Source organism: Lactuca serriola, chromosome 5 (genome assembly GCF_051521515.1).
Source record: "Lactuca serriola cultivar US96UC23 chromosome 5, Lser_US96UC23_V15, whole genome shotgun sequence".
In the NCBI taxonomy this organism is placed as follows: Eukaryota; Viridiplantae; Streptophyta; class Magnoliopsida; order Asterales; family Asteraceae; genus Lactuca; species Lactuca serriola.
Genome location: NC_136412.1, coordinates 208,501,736 through 208,524,951, shown reverse-complemented (window position 1 = coordinate 208,524,951; position 23,216 = coordinate 208,501,736). Strand labels below are relative to the sequence as shown.

At 33.8% G+C, this 23,216-nt stretch overlaps 3 protein-coding genes and 1 long non-coding RNA gene across 4 annotated transcripts; all 4 read right to left on the bottom strand.

The window, feature by feature from the left end:
- Positions 1–6,487: 6,487 nt before the first annotated feature.
- Positions 6,488–7,790, bottom strand: LOC145051414 (uncharacterized). The gene is made up of 3 exons (XR_013683608.1): positions 7,539–7,790; positions 7,068–7,465; positions 6,488–7,005 (listed from the first exon to the last, which is right to left on the bottom strand). It is a non-coding gene; the product is annotated as an uncharacterized LOC145051414 (long non-coding RNA).
- A 523-nt stretch (positions 7,791–8,313) lies between these two features.
- Positions 8,314–9,752, bottom strand: LOC145051413 (uncharacterized). Its single transcript, XM_078999407.1, has 4 exons — positions 9,181–9,752; positions 8,865–9,003; positions 8,497–8,767; positions 8,314–8,390 (listed from the first exon to the last, which is right to left on the bottom strand). The coding sequence occupies exons 1-4, from the start codon at positions 9,222–9,224 to the stop codon at positions 8,320–8,322; spliced, it is 525 nt and encodes a 174-aa protein (XP_078855533.1). The 5' UTR covers positions 9,225–9,752; the 3' UTR covers positions 8,314–8,319.
- Positions 9,753–10,648: 896 nt separating this feature from the next.
- On the bottom strand, positions 10,649–11,872 carry LOC145050114 (uncharacterized). Its single transcript, XM_078998417.1, has one exon. The coding sequence runs from the start codon at positions 11,870–11,872 to the stop codon at positions 10,649–10,651; it is 1,224 nt and encodes a 407-aa protein (XP_078854543.1).
- LOC145051412 (uncharacterized) lies at positions 11,099–16,532 on the bottom strand. The gene is made up of 2 exons (XM_078999406.1): positions 16,097–16,532; positions 11,099–13,626 (listed from the first exon to the last, which is right to left on the bottom strand). Exon 2 carries the CDS (start codon positions 13,330–13,332, stop codon positions 12,115–12,117), a length of 1,218 nt encoding a protein of 405 aa, XP_078855532.1. The 5' UTR covers positions 13,333–13,626; positions 16,097–16,532; the 3' UTR covers positions 11,099–12,114.
- Between the last annotated feature and the right edge of the window lie 6,684 nt (positions 16,533–23,216).

The window sequence follows — 23,216 nt, the reverse complement described above, 5'->3', positions numbered from 1 at the left end:
ATTATTTAATTAATATGAATTTATCTTTTATTTTGGCAAGGATAATCACACAATATTATAAAAATATGATTTTTATCAATAAAAAACGTTTTGGTAACTATCCCACAACCAACGAAGCACAAAATCCTGAAATTACCTCTTTCTGGCCAGCTGACTCGTCAAGTCAAGCATGCTCGTCGAGTTCACTATGGACTCGGCGAGTTTAGCCATGGACTCGGCGAGTCCAGCCCCTAGAAACCCTAATTTTTGATTTTTAAGCAAGAATAATCTATTATAGCATCAAATACATCAAACAAACAGCCTTGGCTCTGATACCACTGATGGATATTGGGCAATACATCATTCCTATGGTGTACATGCAAACCCTAATAACTTTTGGATATAATTTGTCTAATGAACATGCAATTGAATATCCAAAGCTATAAGCCCTAGATCTGGTATACAATTAATCATATTAACACAAAATAGGGTTTAGATCTAACCTTTGATTGTTATATAGCAATAACAATCTAATCATTGGCTTCAGAAAGCTTAGTGCCTCAAGTGTTGCACCTCTAATGGAGTCACAAACACCACTAAGCAATTGGATGAAGAAGAGAAGAGAGGGGAGGCACCAAAAACGGCTGGAAACCCTAATCCAAGTGTTAGCCACGTTTTTGGTTCCTAAGGGCTCCTTATATACTTAGGCAATTAGGGTTATCTAACAAGGAAACCCTAATTTGACTGCTTAAGCCCGAAGCAGCCCATGGACTCCTTCTTTAGAAGCCTTGGACGACTTCTAATGGGTTTCCCCCCATAGAATTCGTCCACTCCACCTTCTATGGAGTCCATAAGCCCATCTATGTAATTATCTTATAATTACACAATAAGTCCCTTAAGTTTAATTAATCTTTTTTAGCCACAAAATTAATTCTTAATTAATTCTTGACTAATATTAATTAAACATTATGATTTCTCCTTTAATAAATTATTCTTATAATATATTAATAAATCATAATTAAACCTTTCTCTCCTTAATTCATCCTACATATTGTTATGGTGAAGGCAACCCAAAAGGACCATGATCATAATCAGGTCAAGTACATACCAAAATAGCTATGGACTTAGACACTAATCCAACAACATCCCCTTTAAGTCCTAATATATAACTAGACGAGATTACAATATCTGAAATCAACATAATTCCCTGCGTATGTAATATTTTTACACCACATGGTATAACTAAACACTATGTCGACTTAAATTGAACTAATCATCCTTTAAATATCTTATTTCATTACTAGGCAAGAGTATAATGCTTATAATCAATTTCCAAAATGATGTGAAATAATTATGCACCAGTTTTAACCAACTAATTTAACTAATTATTACTCCTAAGGCAGTGTTTCTAATCGAAAATAGAATAGCACAAATAGTTGGGTATTGAACACATGGAACATAATTACTAGCTAGTTTTATCTACTAAATTACCTAAATTACTATTAAATTAAAAGGGGTCTTCTCTAGTTTTTCAAGACTAGAAACTTAATTAATCAAAGTAAAACTTCAAACGAAACTATTAGCAACTAATGAAACATAAAGCAAAACTAAAAGCAAGAAACACAAAAGATGATGTTAATCAAGATAAACGAGAGACTTTTGTTTAGACTCGATATACTTGCTATTATGGTTGATTTAATGGAAGTGCAATTGATTAATGCTTCGTTGATTACTGATTCCTAAGATGACCATATTAATGTTCACTAACCTAATCCTTTAGCAAATAAGCTCATTCATATGGTGATCAAGTAGATAAACTAACAAATTTACTGGTGTTTGGTTCGAGTTATGTTTGACTTATAATGGGCTGATCTATTTGGTTAATTAAATCAACTCAATATATGATTGGTCCTCATATATTACCTCATACGTTTACTTACCTACTTTTCTATATAACCCTAGGTTTTGGCCAAACCACTAGTCCTACAATTTTGCAAGTCACAAGATCATAAGATTCAAGTCAATCAAGTAAGATAGGTCATGAAAACTTAATTAAACTCAACAATAAACAGAAAAGTAGTTATCATAAATATAGAGAGATTCTTTAATAAGCTAACATAACAAATAACCAACTTAGCATAATCCAATCCATAAATCAACTCATAATAAGAAAGTAACCTAGTCTAAAAGAAAGTTAGGGTATTTAGCCCATAACTTCAGCAAAAAAACATGTAAAAATGAAATTCAACTTGTAATCCATGATCAAACATAAGAAGAATAAGTAAATATAAGAAGTTTTGCCCCAATCTCTCAAAATCAAGCTTCTAATCGATCTTCTACACCTCCAAGCTTCCAAACAGTGTTCTTGGCCTTCAAAAGTCGACTAAAGCTCAAGCAAAAGTCAGGTTTTCGGAGGAATGTTCCTTCTATATATATTTGTCCCGAAGTCGGTTCACCACGTCGTGGTAAGTCCATTACGACGTGATATTTGGGTTTATCGCGTGTTCAACAAGTCTTCAAGATTTATCGGGAGATTTCAAAAACGCCACGTCGTGGTAATGTGATTACATCGTGGTAAGGAGACTTTTCTTAATTTTAGCCTTGATCCAAGTTCCTAGCTTCCAACTTCTTTCTTTTTCATTTTCGAGCATGTCTTTTACTTCTACAACACAACATATAAACGATTAAGTATCTTATGTCCTATAATGAGCATAAAAATGGCTAAAAATATTAAGATATGATGTAATATGTGTGTGTGTGTGTGTGTGTATATATATATATATATATATATATATATATATATATATGCACATATCACAACATCATTTTCCTATTTATACCATACTATCATAATACGGTATGCAACTATTCTTTTATCCAACTTAACTCAATCTAAATAATCTTTATACATCTTATTTTAAACTTAGACAAGATTACAATCCTTGAAATCAACTTATAATACTAACTCTGTTTAGACACACGATTATAATTTAGTGTACATATTTAACACAAAGTATCAAATATTTTAATATACAATAATCTTTTCAGTAATAATACTTATTTTTAAGATTATCATGTAATAATATCATATAAACACATTAACACATATATAACTATATCTAGTTCACACCGTGAATATTATCAAATATACATTTAACAAATATTACATATAATAAACATTTAATTCACATCTAAAATTTCAATAGATATTTAATATTTTTTAATAATTATTTATATTAAATCGTATTCATGAAAGTAACTATGCACTCACCTAATTTAGGTGGAAGACTCACACGAAAGTTAGCTCTGTGACTAACACTTAAGATTTCCCTTTAAAACAACCTGAATACAAATATTACTAAGCTTTAGTATTCGTTTATACTTATAAAGTTTAATTATTATAATGTTTTTATCAGATTTATTAATAATCTTAAAAGAATACTGATATATAGCTGATAAGGAATAACATGTAAGATCGTATCGAATGTAGGATCCGTTTGGTATATAGAGATACACTTTTTGGAAAATCCACTTCAAACACCTCACATATCTAACGTAGACATCATTCACGTAAGTAGATTGATCAATATATTGACCGGTGTGGAATGAGATTTGGGGTCCTCACCATTGACTCGATCAACAAGTGTTTGGTATTTGTGACCGTATGAGACATAATATGGGTTTGATTATGGGATTTACGGTTTTTGAGAGAGATGACTGTAAAAGATGAAGAGGGTGATTGTGCTTTAGCGTTTCTACTTTTTTTTCATCATAAAATGAACATAAACTTAGTTTTCTTTTTCACCTATGTGACTTAGTTGTATTAGAACTACGATTAGACCCGTGCATGAGTGTTATACAACACCTCACTATACTTTCAGTCTATCACGTCAGCGTTAAATCATTTTTTTTACCCCACAAAACTCGTGGGTTTAGTTACCACACCCATATTTTTTTTTTCTTTTTTTAATTAAATAAAATATAATTATATAAAATTAATAAATGGAAAGTACTTCATAAATTAAAAAAATACATACTAAATTAAAAACACAAAAAAAACATAATCTAGAGTAGTAAGTGGTGCCTAATCTTCGTCGCTTGCCACTTCATCATAATCCTCACCCAAATCTTCTTCAAACATGTCCGATTTGTCATCTGTATCGTCGAACAACTCGTCTTCAAAATATTCAACGTGAACTTTTGGCTTTATTTTCTTGTAAATAAACGCGTGTTTTTCGCATAACATCCCCAATAAATTCCACTTCTCGCAACGCCAATGTATCCGACGAAGTGGATGACAATGAAAACATTTTGGAATTATATGTGTTTGGTGTTTGTATTGTGTTTTAAAATGAGAAGTGAGATTGTTTATTTATAATATAGGAAAAAAAACAATTTTTTTTCTAATAGATCCGTTAAAAGCCGGTCAAGAGCAAGGTTCATTTTTTTGTGCCGTAGCCTTACCACAATCTCAACCACCAGTCAGTGTCGTGTTCTCCGTACCCCTTGCGGTAACACATCACCACTGCAGGGTGCGATAGATGGGCACCGTGATCGGTGTTATAAGTGAAATATAACTTTTGAAGGAAAACATTCATATAGTAATAAGACAAAACTTCAAAAATAGTCCTTGTGGTTTTTGAAAATATCAAGTTTAGTCCCTAAGTTCAAAAAACCTCACAGATGGTCCATGTGGTTTCAAAACTTTTAACATTTGGTCCTTCCGGCTAACTCCGTTACCATTTAGCCGTTAAGTCAGGGACATTTTTGGCATTTCACTACACAGGGACCATTTATGAAGATTTGCCTTATTTTAAAAAAAAATAAAAAAATATATATATAACTATTTAATATTAGAGGGTCCCCCCCCTCTCTCTCTCTCTCTCTCTCCACTAAACATTTCATGGTATCAGAAGCTTGATCTATACATAGATCTGGATTTGAAGATTGAAGCTTCAGTACACTTGAAGAACTAAAGTGATGCATGAAAATCAACTGTTATCTGGACGTGAATATAAATCTGAAGCGTCGATGCGTTTGAAGGTCTCAAGTGATGTCTGAATCAGAACTCAATCCCTAATAGAGGGAGACAGAGGAAGCATCAATTTCGGAATCCACAAAAAACAAACACACACTAAATCATCTAAACCTTCATCCAAATCATATGTGCATCTTTCACCCAATCAATTGAAAAACAAACATACATACACTAAATCCACATCTCCTGCTAGGTTTTTTCCCTAAATTCAAAAACATTTTTCAGTCGAACCACCTGTCAACTAAACCATTGCCTCCGCTCGACCAGAGAATCAAATCCTTTGGAAATCAATCTTGATTTTTGTTTCGAAATCAAAGTTCAATGATTTGAAGTCATATGAGAAGAACCCAGTAAGGAATCAAAGGAATCAAGTTGATTAATCTCTTCAGAGGTTAGTTTGAATGAACTCACTGTTATGATGTTTCTTTGTTGTTGAATGTGTTTGAGGACAAGAACGAAGGAAATGACGGTGGTCGGACCCGTTGATGAACAGAACTAGGTCGGGGACTGGAATTTGGGTTCGATTGACAGAGTAATACAAACGAGGGGTGCTTTGGGGTGGCTTGATTTGAACTTGGATATCGTTTGATTTTCTGGCTAGAAGCTTAATGGCTTTGTGTTCTGCGACTGTAATTCCTTTCGCTGGAAGAGTGTTGTCGTCGAGAGCTAAGCACTTAAAGATGAAATCAAAGAGGCGAGAAGTGTGTATGTTTGTTCATCATATCTGAATTGGGGAATAAGTGGATGGGGGTATACCAATGGAAAAAAGACACAGACTGTGGATTTCCTCAAAAAAATCACCATGATTCAACACTGTAGATGATGGACCAAAAGAGAGAGAGAGAGAGAGAGAGAGAGAGAGAGAGAGGGTGGGACCCTTTAATATTAAATAATTATAATAATTTTTTTTTAAATAAGGCAAAACCTTCAAAAATGGTCCCTATGTAGTGAAATGCCAAAAATGCCCCTGACTTAACGGCTAAATGGTAACGGAGTTAGCCGGAAGGAGCAAATGTTAAAAGTTTTGAAACCACAGGGACCATCTGTGAGGTTTTTTGAACTTAGGGACTAAACTTGATATTTTTGGAAACCACAGAGACCATTTTTGAAATTTTGTCTAGTAATAACTATCTGATATACTAAGGCTTCCTAATGTTCCAAGAGTTGACTAATGTTCTTCCACATACTATTAATTAGTCCACCTCCTTTGACATGTGGTTGGAGATTACTAAAATCCATGTCTTATAGATTAATGCAAACTAGTGTGTGAACCCGTGGTGAACCACGGGTCACGTTTAAGGTGGACGTTTGACAGTAGCATAGAGCACCAGTGGGTGTTGATGGCGATATTGAAATATTGAATTTGGACGAGAAATTGTGTGAAACATCAAACCAATAAGTGAAGAGACATATTTCAAAATATAGATGGTGTAATAGTGATAAAGTTCAATGTTTTTAGTTGTTGGTTTTGATACATGGCTATAGTTGAAGAAATATGTTAGCCATGAAAATCTTTAAAACGGGAAATAAGTTTGTTTAGTAGGTACATTTGTTAAATGATTGCAAATCGAAGTAGGTCATAAAGGTATTGGTTTTACAATGTAGAATAGACTTGTATTTTATACGACATGAACACACGGCTATAATGATGAACATTAGACACTTTAAATGCTACTAATTAAAAAGTAAAAGTTATTAGATATCATACTAATTCATAGATACAATAAATGATTACAACAATTGTTTATATTTTTTTGTTTTAATATGATAGTTTCTATTGAATATTTACAAATTATTGTTTGTTAACATAATATGAGAGTTTTATTGAATATAGATGAAAAGCAAAATATATAAAGAGAGTATAGGTTAACTATACGTACGGTGTGAAAAGATCACATAGTTTCAATATTGTTTGGCATGTGTTCCGTCCTCTGCTTTTCCATGGTTTTTGTATTTCTCTCGTTTAGGACGTGGTTTTGTTGGTGTATCTGTGAAATGTAAGATGTTGTTACGCGTAAGATATGAATAAACTGTTTTAAGTTGTTTTTACCTCTTTGTTCCATCTGAATGCGTTTTCCGGTTTCACTTGATTTAGTAGGGGTGAGGGACTCCATAGTTGTTGAGGTTTGTTGTTCCATTGTTGTTGCAAGTGTTGGTTGTGTTTTTTTTGTTGATATGATTGTTGGTTGCGGAGTCTTTATGTCAGTGATAGTGGTGACTGTGAAATGGATATTATTAGTGGATGATAGTTTTTTGCATTCCACATAGACATTCATTGTCAACCCTTTACAATGTTCGAGTGGTTCAGGAAAAGTTTTTCTATCTTGACTGGGAAAGCGGTCAATGAGTTCTTGTGCACTTGCATTTACCAAAGTACGAGTTGCTTCGTTAGACATGAAAACTGTTGTGGTATCTGTATTGTCTACGAGTATTGCTGAGATTTTATATCTGTGGAAAAAGAAGTGATGTGTGTGTGTTTTTTATAGATACTTAAAGTTTACATGGGAGAGGGAGTACTTACAAAAGTTTTGGTTCATTTATGGGCCCATGGGAAACACAAAACCATCCATCACCTTTTTTGTGGGTTGATTTACCACATGTGGTACATGCTACGTGGTACCATACATCTTTAAATGTGATATCAGATAGTATGGACTTGAAAACGTATAATTTGTCCTTGAAGATGTGGTAGATGTATATTAGTGACTATTATGTTTGAAATAGTAGTATTTTACAAAAGAAAAGTACTTACCACTATTTGAGAGAAATCTGACTTTTTAAATGTTGTAATGTAGTATTTATCACAACTGTTGTTGATTTTGATTAAAATTGGGTACCAAATCTGTATTTATGGAAACTTTGTTAGTGAATATATAGACTATAGTTTGGTTAACTATGGTTGAGATTTGGTAGAAGTAGTATAGCATACCTTGTAATGAGTTTGTCTGTTTCAGGTATTTTGGGATTGACGTACATGTGTGTTGCGCTGGTGCTTGTCAATGTTAATCTTCCTGTGTAGTTAAGATGGTATTTTAGTTTAGTGTGAAATGAGTAGTATAATAAGGGTCCGTTATTACTTACCATTGTACATAGTGGACTTGACATTGGTGAAAGCTAGTACAACTGTGTTAGAGTTTGATGTAAGGGCATTTCTATTAAATTTGTCTGGCGAATCTATGCATTCCTTCCATAAGAGTATGGTAATCGCCTCCGCACTTGAACCGGTGTTGTCATCAATATTTATTAAAGGAAATAAAATATGTAATACGTTTTGGTATGAAGAGATATGTACTTACTTTTCATCAGTTAAAGTGATAACCATGAAAGGTTCCTTGTTTTTTTTTTTGGCGATCTTTCATGTCGATGAGTACGCCTATAAAATCTGAATGTAATTGTAAGTTAAATTTTAGTTAGAAATTTAGAACAGTAGAAAACTTTGCATAGAAGTGATGATGTTTGGGTTGATGTTATAAATGTACCTGGATGCTCCAAGTTTTTGTCTGCTATAATTTGAAAGTGTGATCTTGGACTGAAGCGGAACCATGTTAGAGGAAGGGCACTGTGGTTTGGAATTTCCTCAATTGTTGATGCTTCACCAATATTCATTTGTACTGGGTGATTTAACACCTTTTGATATTTGTCTGGCTCAGTGCATGTATATTCCTTAATACGATAACATCGAGAGACTATTAATGAAGTTTCTTTGCCTCCTTGATTTTTCTTTTGTGCTAGTAGTTGAATTGTATCTCCCTGCTCAAATAAATGTGTTAGGGTGGTTTTATACATGAATACTTTGTAGAAGAGTGTGTGTGTGTGTCTATATATATATATATATATATATCCTTACATGTGCATCAATCACGATAAACCATGTCTCGTGCTTTCTAAATTGCAATGTCCATTTTCGCAAGACACGAATTTCAAGTGAAATTCCTGGTGAACCAAATTGAAGGTTTGATATTCTATCCATTATTGAGGAGATTGCTCTGCAAACAAAAAAAACATTGTTAATGTTTACATATTACATGGATTCCGTAGCATATATTTTAGGTATTAGATTATTATAATAAGTATAATTGCAAAATAGGTAGAAAACATGTTAATGGGTGATAGAATTTTCTTAGTAATTAGATGAATTGAAAACATAAATGTGGTGTAATAACCTCTTGCATATTAATCCTTGATAGCAAATCCTTGAAGACGACATTTCTAGTACAGTTGAATGGTAATGCTTCTTCTTGTTGTAGCAAAATCTTTATTGAATCTGGTGAGGTAGCTCTTGACAAAGCCACATATAGTTGTCCATGTGTGAAAACAGAGTTTGTGAGGTATAAACCTACCTTTTTAAGAGATTGGACTTGACTTTTGTTTATAGTCATTGCGTAACATACTTTCAGAGGAAATTGTTTTCTGATAAATATGAAAGGTAGGTCAGAGGTATTATGTACAAATTTTATTCTTGGAATGTACACCCTTTTCCCAACAGATATTCCTGTTATTATGGAAGCTTCAATCACAGATGGTAATAATTGTGTGACAATCAAACGTGTTCCATTACAAAGACCTTCTCTTTGATTGATATTCCTTATTAGCATAACTGGGGTATTATCTTTCAAAATTAATGTATGTGAAGGAATACCAGAAAAGTGAAGGTTGTTTAGATAATCTTGGGGATATAAGGTATCTAATTCTAAGCTTTCATGGGTATGTGATTTAATAGAATCACAACTGTTGTATACCACCCCTTGACTATTAGTTTTTGATAAAATTAAAGCATTGACTTGGTCAGCTGTTTCCTTTTTGGACAAATAATGGCTCTAACAGATAACTCTTCAGGTGATGGATTGGAAAATAGATTTTTTCCATATACAAAATGTATTAGTGATTCTAATCCTTTGTCTCCTGATTCGATAAGGAAACAATGAGGTATTTGTATAATGTTTGTGCTTTCTGGATCATTCTTGTCTGGTGTTCCGATATTTCCATTTCCAATATCGAGAAGCCATGAAGCAAATTGTGATATTCGATCAACATCCTTATTTGAATTGACCTTGGGATAAACGCATATTATGATGCAATTTGAATACTGTAAAATGTGACCATAGATAGGAATTAGGTAGAGTCATGCTAATTATCTGTGATTTTCTACTTTTAGGTTGAACAGGAAGAGTTTGTCGAAAGTCACCTCCTAGGAGCATTGACATCCCACCAAAAAGATGGTTATCATTCTCAAGGACATCTTTTAGTGATTTATCTAGAAACTCAAAGCAACGACGATCACTCATTGGAGCTTCATCCCATATGATCATAGAAGTCTTCTTTAGGAGTTCTGCTAGCTGTGTTTTTTTTAATATTACAGGAAGACTTGTCTGTAAAGTCAATTGGAATAACAAATCTAGAATGAGCAGTACAACCTGAAGGCAACAAAAGGGATGCAATGCCTGAGGCGGCAACAACCAGTATAATCTTTCCCCTAGATCTAAAATATGAAAGTATAGTCTTCCATAAAAAAGTTTTTCCTGTACCACCAGCTCCATATATAAATAATAGAAGTTGCTTTTTGTTGTGTTCTGCATCCACAACTCTTTCATAAATTGTAAGTTGATCCGGATTTAATTGTGATACCATGGATTAATTTTGAGAATTCAAAAGATTTGTATCATAATTAGTCTCTTCAAGAAGAAGACGATTTCTGAGAAAGGAAAGTAGAGATGGAGATGGCATTGGCAATCCAAGGTCAGTAAGTGATTTGGAAGGTGTTGAAGCTAGTAAAGTTTCTTGAATTTCGAGAAGTATTTGTTGTTCTAGTGTATCAACACGTAGAATTACATTGGGATCTGTAGAATTGGAAGTGAATGTATGGGCTATGTCATCGCCCATTTTAGGTTTTGCGGCTTCCCATAACAAAAGAAGGTTTCCTACTTCACAATACAAAAGTAGATGACAGAAGAGAGAACAAAGTTCAGATGAGGTTGCCCAAGATGATGCTTCTTTAAATGTTGTTAGCCACTCTTTATCGTTACCACTTAACCCTAACGCTTCACATGCATCACGAAAATTTAAGTATGTGTTTTCACGAACGGTTCTAATGTCATAGAATGATTTACATCCTTTTTGATGGAACAGTAAAATTCGTAGATAAAATAACTCCCCAGCAGTTGGATGTACATATGCAAGTCTGCTAATGGTAGTATTTGTCGTGGTAGTCCTATGAATCCATCTCTTATCTTTGTTGTCCCAACTATATTTAGAAGGGTAATCATTGTATGTCAAGTCAATTCCTCGAACATCATGTTGATTATTGTGCAACCATTCTGTTAAAGTCGTAACACCAAAATTGGGGGTATCAATTAAAGAGCCTAATTGACTATTTTCTTTGAAAATAGTAGGTTGCATCCCCTCTAAATGGACGGCCAAGACTTGTACATGTGGATCTCGTTCATGAATGGGAAAATTGAGGATTCGCCATGCTGCTTTGCATGGACATATATACTGACCATCAAGAAACGACTTGATTTCATTTACAACGACGGTTATGGTAGAGGAAGAAGCAGTAATATTTGCCTCTGATGTTTGAAGAGTGAAACGAACGCGATCAACCCCTTTTGAAATGTACTTAAATAAGTACTTAATCATCATATTCCATCCACAATATTCTACATTGATGTGAGCATCAAAGCGACTACACAAACGTTTATTGTACGGCACTACAAAGCCGTTATCAGTTATAATCCCACTTTGTAAGACATGATATGATCCAACACGTCTTTTATAATGCACGTAACCATTTTCATCAAAAGTTGTTAATGGGTTGAACGGTGTAGGAAACCGTTTAACACATTTATCATCTACCATACATGGGGCACCAATATTTAGTGAACCACAAGGACCATGTAGCATGCATGTAGTAACAGTCCTATATAGTGTTGGTTCAAGTGTAGGATCAGGAAGCTTAGCGGTAATGTATTTATTAATATCTGCACCTTCTTGAATTCTAAAGGGTGATGTAACCCATAATAATGTATGACAATGTGGTAAACCCCTTTTTTGGAATTCAATGGTGTAAAGATCTGTGAATAAAAATATTTTATAAGATGTTATATAAGACATAAAAGGAATAAAAGGCTAAAAATAAGAAGAATGAAATTAGAGAACAAATACTTACATGCACTAACATCTCCAAAATTTTTGTCCTCTTTAAGGAAGTTAATGAAAGCACGAACTTTGATTCTAAAGATGTGTGCAATGATATCTGGTCTGTTTTGAATATCTCGTTGACCAATAGCATCCATGTATCTTCTATACTCAGGCCATTTAACATTGCAAGTCAAAGTGATGAAATATTGTGGCTTACCATGAACCTTGCAAATGGCAATAGCGTCTTGATAGTGTTTATACATATACCTTGGTCCCCCAACGAAAGTTGCAGGTAGAAATACACGTTTTCCAATGACACGACTATGTGTATCACCTTTGGACAAAGCGTCGTAAACACCGCTGATGTACTCTATACGTAATTGTTGTTGATGTTGTTCAATAAAGTCAAGCCTAGATTGTTCAATGCAAGTATAGGCATCCACTAAATACTGGTGGAAAAGCTGGCGTGAACGTAAAATAAGAGAGTAAGTGTGTCGGTCATGAATTTGATAACTGTAATACATATTATTTGTCAAACTTCTGTTGGAGTTAATACGTAGATGCAAGGTAGGAGACCATCCTTCTTCACCGTATGGGAATAGTAATGGATACTGCAAAGGCATGTAAGTAGGATGAAGCTTACTGACACGATGAGGTGACCCAAATTTTGAATAGACAACAATGTCATAGACAGCCCCAGTAACATCATCACCACAAACAATACAACCTAAACTTCCAGGGGCCGGTGGCCCATATCTTCTATCAGGTACAACATTAAATAAACGTACACCATATGAATCTAAATTCATTGACCGAGCTATTTCTTTCGCTGTCTTAAATGTACGAACATACTCATTATGTGTATGTAACATATGACTTAAGGAATCTACAACGTCTGCATATAAAAGTACTTCCCCCTCACCATGAAACGAATGAAATCTATTAGCAACCTCATTTTCAGTATCACACATGTACAATTGGAGAAAACGGGGTTGATGAACGTCTTGAGGATAAAAAGATCCTATCCAATGGTATATCTGACCACTAACCTTAAACACATATGGTGCACGACCTTTTTTGATTGAGTCGTCTTCGTTTGCACCAAAAGACGCCATAGAGAACATGGAATTATATGCTCTTATGTTATGCATGAAGTGATCGTCTTCGTAGAATTGCATAAGCACATTAGGCGGACGAAGAGGGTAAGGAAGAACTACATTACCCGACTTAAAACATTTTGTATATCGTGGATGATTGGCTCGGGATAAAAACAATACTCTCTCATGATACCAAAAAAAGCCCCACAATACTCACATATGCAGGTACAATTCCCACAGTCATAATAAAAAGGCAATGTTGGTATCTCTTCCAAAAGTGAACTCCTGCGTGATCGACGTGAACGGCAGGGTACTATCGTATTGGAAGTAGAAGCCATATGTCGTCGTTTTGGAGCCATTTGAAGAAAGCATTTACTGAAATGGAAATCCAAAAGTTATCGACCTTTAACATAATTTGTATGAATTTAAATTGGAAAATTAGACTTTAAATAAGTATTTTTGAAACAAATTTTTTTGATTAGTAACTTTTTATTGGAGTAGTTTTAACACTTTTGAGAAGAGATTAATAGGCATGTAGTATGATCTTAGAAATTATTAGTAGATTGAATGAAGTTGGAAGGATAGGATCAACAAAATTGCAATATATCTAAATCTTGCCATAGTACAACTACTTTTTTTTATTGAGTAATGGTTATGAGTAATATAGAATGTAATGAGAAACTTACCTTTTACTATATTTTTTATTTACATAATTATTGTATGTTTATGAGCTAGATAGTTTTATAAGGTTTTGAAAACTTTGTGATAGAAAAGCTATTACGTAAATTTTGCTTCTAGCATTATTAAATACGGTTAAAGGCAGTATTGTCGTTTGGTGAAAATGTAGTATAATTTCTTTTTTCAAAATAAACTACTTGTAAACCCATTTTACCTTCAATTCATAATTACTTTACATTGAATTTCATTTTAAAATGTTAATTATTTTTGTTTCATCTTGTAATAGGTCATTTCTTTTAGGATCAATAACAAATCAACAGAAGCTTTCTGATTAACAAAAGTCAGGTTTCTCACCAATGATGCAATAGTGAAAGATACATATAACCTTGGTGATACTTTAATGCTTGACAATTTGAACCCTTATAAACTTCCAATTGGTGTAAATTATCAGGAGACATGAAAGATTGTCCCAAGGGCACAAGGGTTTATACCACTCATTCCCAAGGGGGTTTTATATAGTTTTACAGATTTGGTCGTTAAATAGTTCTTGGGTTTCCATGTCAATTTGTTACAAAATGGTCATGTGTCAAGAATCTATTTAATTCTGCTCATTTTCTATGTTTTTTTTATCATATAATTAGTTGTAAATTCTTAAATTTATATTTTTGTTTTAGTTTGAAATTATATTATTCCCTTTAGTTTGAACAATATATAAGTATAATTATGTTTTGGTATAGGAATTTTGAATCATTGCAAGTAATAGCAATCGGTTCCAGTTTTAGACAAAACATGGTAAAAGTCCAAATCCATGGACTATTTTTGTAAATAAGTATTGAGAATTTGTGTTTCATTGGTATATTGACTCCACGTATACAGTATCTTGAAATTGGATACCAATTTTGTCATTTTTTTAATTAAAATGCCAATCTATTTAGTTTTTTTTTTATTAGTATAATGCTATCATAGGTTTAGTTTTGCTATAAGTTGTAAAGTTTTGAATTTTAATCTTTTTATTGTCAAAACTTATTTGTGTTGGAAATTGAAATTTATATTTTATTATATGGATTACAGATTTGCCGAGGCTTAATCCAGTGTCAAAGGAGAAGGGTGATCTGGTTGTTGCTGCATCATTTTTATTTTGAATTTTTAAGTTTTCATATTTGGTCTTGTTACGAGGGGGGAAATGAACTTGAAGGTTAAAACTTATAAAAACACTTTTGTGAAGCAAGTGGTATTTTGGTGCAGCTTTATCGGAAAGATGTCATCATGTTTTTTGTTTTGCTTTAAAACACTTTGGTTTGGTGATGAATGCTTAAAAGCTTTGTTTGAAAGTTAATATAATACAACTCAATCGTATAAGTATAATTAGTAACCTTTGTGCCTAAAATGTGCACTCTATATCTTTCCATATTACAGCAACATAGTTTCATACCAATAACTAATGGTTTTTTTTTTCTAAAAAGATGGCATAGTCATCAAAATTACATAAAATTTGAATTTTTTTTAAGGATTTCAATTTAGTACAATAAGGGAGATTGATTTATGACATTGGTCTGACCCTATATAAACGTACCGTTGGATAATTCCAAATCTGGGACAAAAAGAGTTCCAGGGGTATTTTAGGAATTTTTTTATTTGTCTTGTTGACAGGAGGCAGAGCTTTGGATGAAAAAATTACAATTAATATTTTCAAGGATTTGAAGAAATTTTGCATGGAAATAGAGAACCTAGAAAGTTTTTCTGTGATTTAGGTGAAAAAACAATTCCAGGGGCATTTTGGGAGAAATTTAGATATATAGGGCTTATGCATCCTTCACAAAATGTAAGGCCCATATAATTAACAGGAGAGTTTCACACCTGGATCTAGTTTCTTTATGTTTAATACTTGAGATATTTTCGTTCTTTATGTGAGAATCATATGACATTTTCCTGTGGGTAACAATATTCTTCTAATGGTCACAAGAAAACTAAAATTCTGTACTCTGAAATCTGATCGACGAACATATACATTAGTATTGGAATTATCATTATGTTCATGTTAAAGTATTTTTGTTGCTACTACAAATCGACATGATAATAATAATTTGCCATGATTAAAAGTGGACAAAAAACTGAAAGAAGAGCAATATAGAAAATCAATATCGATTACAAACAATATATGACATACCGTAAATCCAATCAACAACAGAGAACACGAGCGATTGGTGGCGACAATTGAGTGCAGAGGTCGTTGACGACAGAAATTGAACAAATCGAAATCCTGTATCTTGGGCGGCAAATCGTTGATCCTCAAACCCAAAACGTTTGAGACATCGCTCAAAAAGACGATAGGATTAGAAAGAAGTGTAATTGAATGAAAATCATAATAAAATCGAAACATACAACAACTTACCGAAATATCTTACACCACAGGGTACAGGCGGTGGAGACGGTGTTGGAGAAGATGATGTAATTTAGTGGTGGCGGACGAAACGTGCCTGAAATACGTCAACGGATTCTTCGAGTTGTCGGCAATCTTATGAAATCAAAACGATGTAGGTGTTGCAGGAACGTCACGTTTGTTGGGAAAACAGGGACCAAATGTTTAATATTATCGAAATGATGTGGTTGAAATCTAAATAACATAAAAGATACTGTTCTTAAACACGATGCCTTTTAATATATAAGTATAATTAGAGTGACTTGTGATGAATTAGAAGACAAAAACAAGAATCTCGACTAAGGTTAAAAGAGTCATGTGATGGAGGTGCTACTTGAGATATTGATTAGGTGACACAAATGTCTCCATGTATTTCCCTATTGGTCTGATCAGAGCAATGCTAATGGAACACATGATGTCTTTAGTATGATTCTTGGTATCTAGTACGTAAAAATACTCTTCGGATCCAGAATACATGAGCCAATTTCCATTCCTCATATAGTGGTGTGGGTGGGTAGCACGAGACAAATGCTCTTTTAGGGAAGAAGTTTCTACTTTCGTCCAATCTCCATCTCCATCCATCCTCCACAACTCGATCTTATCAAAATGATTTATAGATTTGTTCATGGCCACACAGAAGTGAATGCAATCTCTTACCACCATGAAACCCATAATATCGGTCCTTTGATTTCCGAAATTGGGAGTATCTATATCTCTTAGCTTTTCGGTTTGTGTGTCGAATGTCATAACTGCATATGTATTTGGATCAAAGGGTGTTTCATATTCCAACAACCTACGGAGGAAATAGAGTTTTTCATTCAACAAAACGCTTGGCACTAAATGATATGAAACTCGGTTGGAACCCCAGCCTGTTGACTCGACCTTTCTCCATGACCATGAGTCGGATTTTAAAGAGATATAGACATTGGGATTATGGCAGGTCACACAAACAAGCTTGTAGTCATCTTCAGAAGAGCTGTAATACAACCCAAATTGAACTCCATAGATTTGGTAACAAGCATCATGAGAACCGGCTTTAGACAACGTCTTATGAAAGAGTGCCATTGCTTGGAAACAGACATAAAACGGGATACAGACTTCGCCGGCAGCCTTGGTAGTATGTGGGACAAAGGTATGTCGGGTGGCAGTGCAGTTGTCATGAGCTCGTGCTCCGCCGTACGTGCTTGTCTTCTTCAACCCACAACTGGCCTACAGTGTTGCGAAGAGGAATCTTATTTATTTCAGAGTTTGTTGTAAGTTATTTTAATTTGGATCTATTTTGTAACATTAGAATTTGATTTGGCTATTATTATTTGACCTAAAATCTAGGAAGCAGTTGAACTGCTGAAGACTTTCTTTTTTGTTTTAAGATTACACAAAAATGATTAATGTATCATCAACGTTTAAATACGTAATACGTATATAATATTCAAATTAAGTATTTTTATGATTTGTCTATTACTTTCGTAAAATTAGTCATATATAAAAGAAGCCTATTGATCATTCAATAGGTACAATATGTTAATTATGCATTTATACAAGGATTTTTATATATTTTGTAACACTACAAGAGTGTTGAAAATTTTGGCCACCAGTGGTTCTAATAATCGCTAATAGTGGCTACCAAGTCGTCGCTAATGTTGACGTCAACGTTAATACACCCGTCGTCATTATTGCTCTTGTCGTCACTAATAATTTTTTTATTTGTCTTTTTCAAAAGCCCATCTTCCAAACGAAGAAAATCCCGACAAAATATTAAAAACTGCTTGGAAACATTAATTGCAAAAATACAAATGCAAACATTAAACATTTAATAGTTAGACATATAAACTTATCCGAACATTAACCACAAAATATATTATAATATTAACCACAAAATATATTATAATTCGATCAAAACATTAAATAGACCCTAAAACTAGCTGGACACGTCATCATTGTTCCTCTCGTTCTCTCCGGTATCATTTCTTAGCGGCAACGATCGAAATAATGCTTCAAGTGTCGAACTTCACGATCGGATTGGCAAACATTGCTTTTAATTATCCAACTACAAAATAAATAACAATATACACTTATAAGTTAAATCACCAAGTTATCAAAATACAAACAAATTACAAATTATATATTGACAAACTACCAAACTAACAATTACTAAACTACAAATTACCAACATATCAAACTATAACAAAAATAACAATTACCAAAATGTAACTAAATTACAAATTACTAACATATCAACCTATAACCAAATTAACTTGCAACATCCGATTTTGAGGTATGTTTTATTTTTAATTTTAAGGTTTAATTTTTGGTAAGTCGCCACGACGTGGGAAGGATGGCCACGACGTGGCGAAACATTCTCCAGTCGCGGGTCTTTTGACTCGCCACGACGTGGCAAGGAAGGCCACAACGCGGTGCTGCTGACGTCTTAAACCCTAAATTTTTAGGTTTGCACCCTATTTAAAGAAATGAGGAGGCTATGGTTTGCTCACCCTCAGTCTCCACCATCCTCTTTTATCTAGAAAAAACCCTAACTCTTTTCCTCTATTGTTGAAGCTTTCTTGAGTGCTTCTTAGAGAGTTTGTAGAAGGAAACAAGGAGTAAGCCAAGGATCAAAAATCAATCCCCATCTACTTTCCTAGTTTGATGTTGGAACCTTGTAAGTGTTCAAGGCTCCTCCTTTTTGATGATAGGATGTTATATCTTGTTATACGTCCCATTTTCTTCTTAATATTGATAGTTGGAGTGGTAGGAATTCATAAAGGTTGTAACTTTAGGAATATATGGATCATATAGGGTAGTTCATGATCTAGATCTGAACCTTCGACGGATGTTTAGCCATGCATAAGATTTTGGTCATAATGCCCTATTTTGACATAAGTTGAGTCCAAGACTTGTATTGGTCATGCAAGTCTAAAAAACATCAAATTTTGGGATGGTTTTAGTGTTATAAGCTCTTCTGGAGCAAATAGGTTTGTGAATTAAGGGGTTAAGTGCTTCTTGATTAATTCCTTGCCATTTTAGCCTTTTTAGATTTAAGAATTGAGATCTAGACCTCTTGGTGGGTCTTAAGGGTTAAAAGTGGAAACTTTATCCATTTGGACATTAGAAATGATAAGATCTGGACTTTGGAACCTTTGGAATTGGAGGATTTGACTTAACTCATTAAGACGTTGCAGATTTAGTTCCCAAGACGTGACGTAGGCTGCCACGACGTGGATACTAAGGAAAACATGACTGCTTTGTTGTTTGGTAGCCACGACATGGTCATGGATGGCCACGACGTGGCGAGTTAGCTTTGACCGCTGACTTTGACTTTTGACTTGCATTGACTTTTGGTCAAACCCCTAGTCTTGGAGGAAAAGCTAAGGGTATACTTTATATGACTATATAGGTGGTTTGTAGTATCTGTATTCACTGTAATAGGAGCAGGTGCAGTTGATCATCGTTTGTTAGGTAAGTCTATTAACTATACTTGTGGGTCAAAGGCACCAATGTCAGACCACTAGATTATGTTTGTAGGATGATAGTGGTCTTTGTGACACTTACTGATATGCCGGTATGTGCTTGTTGTCTTTACGACTCCTGCTGATATGATTTTATACTTAGTAGTAGGGGTGAAATAGACCCAATATTGGTTGAAAGATACCGAAGGGGGTGAAATAGACCCAATATCAGTTGAAAGATACTGAAGGGGGTGAAATACACCCAATTTAAGTTCCTAGTTGTTACGTATGTTTGGTATGAGGTATTTTGGGGGAATTCACTAAACTTTGTGCTAACAGTTCGAGTTCGAAAGGGAAAGGCCCGACCTGATCGCACCGAATCAACAAACATTTTGCATTTTACGTCATTATTTGTACTTTGATAATTTTTTTTATACATTATCACTTTTGACGTGTCTTTGAAATGAATGAATTATGTTTCTGTTGGTTTAAAAATGGAATTTTTACTCAGTAACTTTTTGGACGTTACAAAACAATTACTAAAATATAACCAAACTAACAATTTTCAAGCTACAAATTACCAACATCTAAAGCTATAACCAACTAACAATTACGAAAAATGTTTTTTTTTTTTTTTAAGTTTATGTGTATGTTTTAACTATTTTAATGAACCTATGTTGCATTTTGTGTTATATATGAGGTCCAAAAAATGTTTTTTTTTTTTTTTTTGCAAAATTCGGATCGGATCCAAACCGAATCGGATTAAACTGATTCGGATTCGGGGGAGGGAAAACCATTCAAACACGGTTTGAAACCGGATTAGATCTTGGATGAAACCGGATTCGCTTTGACGTCATTGAACCAGATTGGATCCGGATCCGGATCGGATTTGTCGTTTGTGCATCTCTAGTGTCTTTCATGGTAAGCCGACGCAACTAGGGATGAGCATAGGTGGATACCCGCCTCATTTTGACGAAACTTGAATAGGATCCGGAACTGGCGATTCCTGTGAAGTTAGTACCGGAACATAACCGATCTAGGAGGCTCTTAAAGTTTTGGAACGGTTCCGGTTCTGGGAGCAGGTAACCCAGTTACTGTTGGAAAGAGTGTCCAAGTTCATTAACTATTTGTAATATTTCTAATAATAACAAGGTCCTTTGGGTTTTCCTACATACCCAAATTGAGTAGAATAAATAAAAGGGAAAATGGTTTATTAATTATTATGGTTAATAATTAATTAGAAACTAATTGGAAATTTATTTTGGAAATTAATTAACAGATTAATTAATTAAAGGGTTGAATATTCAATAATCGATAGTTGTTTAATCAAGAATATTCCAGAAACCTTATGAAATTAGGGTTGGACGTAACTCACTCCATCCCAAATGGGAAAAGGAGTGAATTTTATGGTTACCTCCTCATCCCACATGGGAAGGAGTACAAAACCTAAGAAGGGATCCAAGACTATAAATAGGGCCTTAAGGATTTCATTTTTCCTTGCACCTTGGCTTAAAGTTTCGCCAACCCTTTTTCCTTCCCCTTCTTAGGGACGATTTCTAACGCTCTTTGGGTTTGTCAAATTGACCCTTTCCTAGTTATTTTATTCCACTCTTTGGTGTCATTGGGTGTGATACCATTAGAAGGATTCTGGTTTGGGTCCTCTCATCCAAGCAACTTCGTGGAGGATAAGATCAAGATCTCAAGCATGGAGATCAAAGGGGTTACATAATAGGTATGTTTTCTTCTCTATATTTTCGTTTTCTACAATAGATGTAATTAACATGAAACCATATATCCATGGGTTGCATGTACACTTAGGTATATCGCAATTTTGATTTTTCCGTTATCTAATTTACAGTGTATTTGATGCGTAGAAAACCCAACAATGGTATCAGAGCCATTGGGTCATGATTACATTCTCCCTACATCCATGTTTTATGTAAATGCTTATTTGAAAGTTAATGAAAGAAGAAAGATTGAAAAAATTGTAATCAAGAATCCTTTTAGTCGCGACCACGACATGGGAGTCCATTCAAACGACGTGGTGCCACCGAATTTAGGGTTTTCCTGTTTTCATTTTTCAAATTTGAAGGTTTGTTAAATATGGATAAATACCAAATTTAAAATATTTTAAATCTGGAAAATTTATAAATATTATTTAAATATGATTACTTGAATTTGAATATTTATTTATTATTTAAATAGTAAATTTAAATATATAATATTATTTATAATAGAGATTTATAAATTTGTGATATGGTCATATTTTTTTTGAACCGACAAATACAAATATATAATCTACGCCTAAACTAACACCTAATTCCTATGTCCACAATAGGACTTGAACCTCGGACCTCAAAGATGGAGGGCACCACCTGATACAGCTGGGCTAGAAACCATTTTGGTTGATTTGGGCATATTTAATAATAAAATTCATACATTGTAAAGTAAAATTGCTTAATTAGCTTAAATATTTCATTTTCAGTAATAAAGACACGCTCAGAAGGAAAAGGAAGCGGAACTAGCGATCGGAAGCTTGGAACTTGGATTTTGAAGTAAGAAGGCAAATTTGAAGACAAACTCAACGAGTTCTTTGTATAAACTCGATGTGTTTCCAAGAAGATTCCCGACATAATAGTGTCTTACCGTACACGCGATTTAAGTAAAAAACTCGGAGAGTTGGGGCATAAAACTCAACGAGTTCTCTGTTTTTTAGAATCTATAAATAGAATGTTTTAATTCGAAACCCTAACTTTGGCTCGAGGCTTTTAGCGACTTTTGGAGGCCAGAGAGGTTCTTAGAAGCTGTGGTTTTCGAAATTCAACTAGAGGCTTGAAATTGAAGAGATCTAAAAACAAAATCATTAGTAATTTACTTAATCCTCTTGTTTAGATTATGTTTACATTGATGAATTTCGTTTTATGATGTTATTTGCTGAAGTTATGGGCTAAACTCCATACTTCTGTTTAGACTAGATGATCTTATGAATATGGTTTGATTAGTGACTTTGGATTATATTGATTTGGTTATTTATCTTGTTAAGCTTGTTAAAAAAAATCCTTATGTGTTAATAATAATTATTTTATGTTAATAAATAAGTATATTGAGTTGCATGAACATCTTTTTGATTGCTTGAATCTTATGGTTTTGTGAAAAGATTGTATGCCTAGTGTTGTGAACATAACCTAAGGTAAACTAGAAAATAAGTAAGTTAATGTGTGAGCATGTGTGATCACCAACCACATATGAGTTAATTGAATTCACCAATTTAGTTAACTAATATTACAAGTTTTACTTGATTCGAACTGAACACTAGGAAACTAGTTAGTTTAATCAACTGACCACTGTTTGAATTAACTTGTTTGTTAAAGGATTAGTAATAGTGAACTTGAACCTAATCATATTAGAAATCCATGATCATT

Excerpts from the sequence above, each read along its gene's own strand:
- LOC145051413 (XM_078999407.1), bottom strand. The coding sequence starts at position 9,224 with ATGTCGTCTTCAAGGATTTGCTATCAAGGATTAATATGCAAGAG. Across the intron at positions 9,004-9,180 it reads CAAGGATTAATATGCAAGAG|AGCAATCTCCTCAATAATGG; the intron begins GTTATTACACCA and ends TTTTGTTTGCAG. Across the intron at positions 8,391-8,496 it reads CAAAAACTTGGAGCATCCAG|GCGTACTCATCGACATGAAA; the intron begins GTACATTTATAA and ends CAGATTTTATAG.
- LOC145050114 (XM_078998417.1), bottom strand. The coding sequence starts at position 11,872 with ATGGTAGATGATAAATGTGTTAAACGGTTTCCTACACCGTTCAACCCA.
- LOC145051412 (XM_078999406.1), bottom strand. The coding sequence starts at position 13,332 with ATGCAATTCTACGAAGACGATCACTTCATGCATAACATAAGAGCATAT.